General features: G+C 48.5%; 1 protein-coding gene across 1 annotated transcript in view; it reads right to left on the reverse strand.

Annotated features, from left to right (window-relative positions):
- The window catches only part of LOC118841070 (zinc finger protein 420-like), a 107,266-nt gene extending 101,660 nt beyond the window's left edge, over window positions 1–5,606 (reverse strand). The window contains exons 1-2 of the mRNA XM_036748484.1: window positions 5,563–5,606; window positions 3,106–3,158 (exon numbers count right to left, since the gene is read on the reverse strand). Of these exons, the coding sequence (XP_036604379.1) occupies window positions 3,106–3,138 (33 nt within the window). The 5' untranslated portion in view covers window positions 3,139–3,158; window positions 5,563–5,606. The remainder of the gene's footprint in view (window positions 1–3,105; window positions 3,159–5,562) is intronic.
- Window positions 5,607–6,000: the final 394 nt, after the last annotated feature.

The following is a 6,000-nucleotide window of genomic DNA, read 5'->3' on the forward strand; positions in this document are numbered from 1 at the left end:
TAATAATATGGGGGTAAATGACCCTAAAGGAAAGGGCATCCAAGCATTCGTGATGAAAAGACCATAACTGCAGAGAGCTTTTGAAGCTCAAACACAACTGAAGAGAAACATAAGAAAGCAAAGAAGCATGAACTAGCCTACAAGAATAAAAAAAAAAGTAAAGGATAAATTACTTTTATTCAAATATGGGAAGGTGATATGTGTCCCCTCTGATCTCTCTCAGGGCTCATAGAGGGAATCAAATGCGAAAAGACCTGGGAGGGGTTCTGTTATGTCTTGATCTTAAGGAAAAGGAGGAAGGAAAGGAAGAGAAATACACTAAGGTGGGTGAATGGGAAGGAAGGTTAGGAAATGTTATCTCACATAATGATAGGGCACAAGTAGACATCTATACAAACAAGGAGGTGGGAGTCGGTAGGAGACATCTGATGACTGAACCTTAGTCCTTTTGTCAATGGAAGGAAGAACATACACAATACAGAATTCTGTATAGAAATAGATCTTACTCACTAGTGGAAAAGTGGGAAAGGAGAAAAAGGAGAGGGGGTATTAGAAGCAGGATATATTATGGGAGGCATTAGGCCTAAACAAATCAAATTCAATTTTTATAGTTCTTTGTGAGGTGGCAAAGAAAGAGAATCTGAGGGATTATTCATAAATGGGGTATAGATCAATAAGTTTAAAAAATGTAATGGGATACTATTGCACTGACCTTGAATTAGCATAATGACCAACCAAGACTCCAGAGGCCCAATGACAAAGAAACATTTTGCCCACCACCTAGAGGGGAAGGACTCAGGGAGAGAATGAGAAGTATTTTTCAGATTGACTATACATTGTGTGTAATGGGTTTTGTTTTTCATGTATTCTCAATGTGGGGGAGAGAGCAGATGGGCGGAAGATTAGGTGGACCTGCACTGGTACAAACGCATGTATTCATACGGGTCTATACACACACTGGAAGTCTGATCAATGCAATGATCCTTCAGTTCCTGAGGACTCATGGTGACGTGTTGCTTTCCTCTTGATAGAGAGTTGATACTCAAAGTGATGGTTGATATTATTTTATAACCACTGAGAAATTTTGTTTCGCTCAACTACATACATCCTTGTAATAGAAGCTAGTTTTTCTTGTTTTCTCGATGGTGGGGCGTGGCAAAAAGGGAAGGGAGACAGGGCTAATTTCTGATGGACAAAAAATTCAATTTAAAAATGAGGTAAAAAATGTTTCCCCTCAAATATTCCAGACTCCATAAGTAAAAATAAGATGGGGATAATGATGCCTACCTTCCAGGACTGGTTGTGAGGCTCAAGCGAGATACTGGTAAGGTGCTCAACTCAGTGCCTGGCTGATAATAAATAAGGGTGTTCTTCCTTCAGCCAGTCTTGAAATCAGACTGACCACTCACCTGATGTCTGTCAAAGGTAGCCCCCTCCCCATCTGAGAAAGGGCCACCATCTCCAGGAGTTCTATCCTTCCTCTGCCACATGGTTGGGCCAGCTTTTTGTTTTTTCTCCCAGAAAGGTGACCAAACTGTCCCAAGGACCTGAGTTACATAGTGGGCAAAGGCTCCATATGCTTCCCTTCAAGCAGTATGCTAAGGGTCTCTGGACAAATCAGCATGGCCGCCTGGCAACCTAAAGGCATAAAAGTCTATTCCTGTGAAATCAGGGTCCTTCAGATATGACAGATTTCCCCAAATGGCACACTGCCACACCTTGCTCTGCTGACCAGATGGGCTCCCACACAGAGGTGAGGGCAGCCTTGTCTACTGAACCTAAAGAACTCTTACATCCTTATTGAATGTCCTTTTTATGCTATACTTAAATGAAGCTCCTTTTACTTGTTGAATGACCTAGGAGTGTCTGATTTTTAGTTAACATTTAAACTGACTACTGGCTTGGGTCAGTTCCATTGATTACTGCCTTCCCAAGTGAACCTAGGGTCTGCCTATGGGAGACACAGATTTTCCAAGAAGCTATCTGAGGTACCTTGACACACTAACTTGACTCTATCAATCCTCCCTTTTCTCCTTGTTGCTCTCATGGTCTCTGCCAGTGCCTAGCACACTGCACAGGAAGACCAAATTATCCCAACAGGAAGCCAATCTGTACATAACATGGTATGTGGTGAAGCTAGTCCTGGTGCCCAGGACCCACAGAGACAAGGATGAGAAACCCAGGAGCCTCTTTTAAACAGTACAGAAGCCATCCATCATTCAATCACTGTGCCAGGGAAGGTCTTAGAAACACAGGAGCAGCAGGATGGCCCCAGACCAGTCTGTACAAAAAATCTTGGGCTTGTATATCTAGGGCCTTTCTAAATGCTCATTGACTTGACCTGAGAACTGGTAAAGGGGAGGGCTTCAGAGGGACCTGGGAAGGCTTGTGCGAGCTGAGGCAGGAGAACACGAGCAACACCAGAACAATTTCTGCTCTGATGACTGCACAGCAAAGGACAAAGGCTGGAGAGCCTTCAGGGCTGTGCTCCAGACAGGTCTGCCCAGACAAGACTCAGGTTGAAGGGTTTTCCTGGACCTTCAGTCACTACAAAAGAGAGCTTGGCCACAAGAAAAAGAGAGGAGGAGGAGGAGCTGTGCGTAGGGGGAGATGGTGCTGGTAGTAATTAAGAGAATAAAGACATGATCCCTGGGTCATAGAAGCTAAGGAATGAAGGGGTCACCCTTCTCAGTCACCTGGAATGAAGGGGAAGTTAAAAACAATTTTGAAGTGGTAGATTGAGTAGGAAATAGGACACTGGCCATGGAGGCAGTAGGACCTGGGTTTAAATCCGGGTCAGGCATTTGAGACTTTACTAGCTGTGTGACCCTGTGTAAGTCACTTAACCCTGATATCCTCACAAAAAGAACCTGGGGAGGAATGCAGGTGGGCAGTGCTCAAGACACAAAGGTGCCAATGAATCAGCTTAAGGTTAAGAAGATGGGAGCAGGGCAGTGTTGTTATTACTGTATTCAATTTCACACCAATTTTTATAAAGAAATGATCTGTAAGGCAGGTATCACCAGCTCCACAGACCATCCTCTAGGTCTATGGAAATGGCTGCATTGCTGATGTTGCTCAAGCCCATGGACGGACTGCACTCACCTGGGCTGGGGCTCGGCTGCTCCCAGGGGCCATTCCCTCTGAATCCAGGCTCCCTGTGTAGGGAGCAAAGGAACCAAAGTGACTCCATTTGGTAAACTTTCTCCATCTTATCCCTGGACATTATCTACCTCAGGGACCTGCTCCCCCACCCTTTATGGCCCCACAAATGAAGCCCCAGCCAAAGTTCTTCTTCACAGATGTCCCGATTAAGCATGGAGTGTCCCAGTGCTAAGCCTTTCTGATAACCAGGAGACAGCCTGGAGCCACCTGGAAAGTCCTTGTCTTCTTTACCTCTGCACAGAAAATCCCATCTGCACCTGCTGTAACCTTAATCACAGGCTGCCTGCCTCGGTGCTCATACTCTGGGTCATTGCTATTTGTTGTACCTTTTAATAAATCTATTTTCCCTCCTGCTTTGGTGTCAGGATTTGATCCAATACCTGCTTGGGCCAGTCCTTGGTCGTCTGTAGACTGAGGTGGTGAGGGAGAAGGAAGAGCTCTTTCCCCTCTCCTCCTGGGCACTAGGCTGCCCAACTGGGATTTACAGAGGGCAGGACTCCAACCTGTAGAGGGTGGGAGGCAGCAAGGAGGGTCAGGCTAGAAAGGAAGAGGGTCTGAACAGGAAGAATACTTCCCTCCCTCTCTTACTCCTCTTCTGTCCCCCTCCCCTCCTGATCCTCCTACAGAGCCCCAAGGCAGGATGGGTGGGTGGAGTATATCATTAAGGCAGAATTCATGACTTCAAAGATAACCATGAATAGGCCTGAATGGTCCAGAATGGCAGGATATAAGGAATTCTCTCAGTAGAAGGCTGTATTATGAAGGCAGAATTTATGATCTCAAAGAGAATCATATATATGTCTGAACGGTTCAGAACCGCAGGATATAAGGAATTCTCTAAGCAGAAGGCAGAAGAATTAAAGCATTTATTCAAGCGTCCCCATTTTGATATTTCGATCAAAAGCTTCCAGGCCCAATAAGTCTGCCTCACAAGAGTAACCAGGAGGCCACAGAAAAGCATGATGGTATTAAACCAAATCACATTCATGCCTCCCCTCTCCAGTAAGAAGATTACCCACTGGCCTCAGGTCCTTACTCAACACTCCTTGGTCCACATATGGGTTGGCTCTGCTACCAGCAGCTCCTGCTTCGGCTTCATCTTCAGCTTCGGCTGTAGCCGTCTCTGGCTCCAACAGAAATCAATCTTCAAGCTGTCTTCTCTCCTCTTACAGAGTTTTTGACGTCATCAAGCATCGTCTGAATGATCAGAGCTTAGGCCCTGGTGATTGGTTCTTGAGTTGGCCCCTCCCCTTGGGACCCTGGGAGGTTCACATCCACATAGATTAGGTTAACACCTAATAGGGCATGGCTCTGGAGTTAACACCTCCCCTTAGCCAGCCCCACCTTGGGCCCCACCTCAGTCACCAATCCACACCCACATAGGTTCCACACCTAATAGGGCTTTGGGCCTGGGGCTTAGCACCTAGTAAGGCTTAAAGAAATACACTGAGTTAGTCAAAGAAAACAAAGCCCATTTTGCTTACCAACACAAAGGCAGAGGAGTTAAAGCATTTATTGAAACTCAAAAGTAGCAGACCCACGGACCAGTGTCCCCAGTTAGACATCCTGGCAAGAACCTTCCAAAACCAGTATCCCCATCTCACAATAGTGACCAGGACGCCACAGAAAAACATTATGGCAGCAATTCAAGCCATACTGGTGCTTCCGCTTCCCCCTTCCCCCCCCATGCCAGGGCCCTCCAGCAAGACCACTCACTGGCCTCAAGCCCCTGCTCAGCTCTCTCCTGACTCCACGAGGGTCAGTCCTGCTTCTTTTGTAGCGCCTGCCTGCCGCCCTCGCCACCACTTCTGCTTCAATCTCCAAGCTGGGTTCCAACTAGCTGACTGCTTCCTCTCTCCTTCAGCCCTTAACTGCTCTCCCAACTGCCTTACCAACTGCCTCTTAGCTCAGTCCCAACAGTTCAGCAACCTCCTCCCACCACAGGCTTCAAGTCATCACGTGGACTAGAACAGGCGCCTACCATTGGCTCCAGGCATAGCCACTCCCCCAGGACCCTGAGAGCCCCGCCCCCAAGCCCACTCACATGGGCGGGGAAAGATCTTCCCATTCACTGGTTGCCTTTAGAGGGAGGCATCTTGGGATCCCAGATGGGATGACTGGGGTCAGAGCTCTACAGGGCGGGCTCCAGAATGGAGCCACCAGGGAATGACCGGGGAAGTCTGAGACTCGGAGAGAAAACGCACACTGGGATTCAGCCCTCTGCATGGGACCTGTGGGGGCAGGGAAGCAAAAGACCCAGAGTCTGGGAGGCAGGACAGTCCGAAACAGCGCAGGGCAGGGCTTGGAGGGCTCTTCCCAGGACCCCGAACTGCGGGATGACGGAGGCTGCTCCTAGTGCGAGTTCTCCCGAGACTGGGGACGCGAGGCTCGCCTGACCTGCTGGAGGATCACCTTCTTCCAGGCCCGCGAGTTTCGGCTCCCGGAGCTCCTACGCAGCCCGCATCCCTCCTACCCCTCTATCGGCCACTTCTCCCTCCTGTGCAAAGTAAGGACCGTACCAGGAACCTAGCCGATTCCCTACAAGATACCCCGCCCCCTTACCCCCTGGCGCTGTTTGCCCATTGGTCTCCTAAACCTCCACCGCTGTTAGCACTTCCGGACTCCATTTCCCAGCAGCCTCTGCACCTTCTGGTTCCGCCTGCTCATTGCTCTCCTAGGCCTCCACAGATGGACTCGGTTTCCCAGAATCCCTCGCTCCCTAGTCCTTCCCATGCTAGAGGCAGAACTTCATATGTCACCCAGTACAGGCTCCTGATTCGTCCCTTCAATCCACACTATTTACTTTCCGGGAAGTAGCAGATGCCCCAGGAGGAA

This window comes from Trichosurus vulpecula, chromosome 3 (genome assembly GCF_011100635.1).
Source record: "Trichosurus vulpecula isolate mTriVul1 chromosome 3, mTriVul1.pri, whole genome shotgun sequence".
Lineage (NCBI taxonomy): Eukaryota > Metazoa > Chordata > Mammalia > Diprotodontia > Phalangeridae > Trichosurus > Trichosurus vulpecula.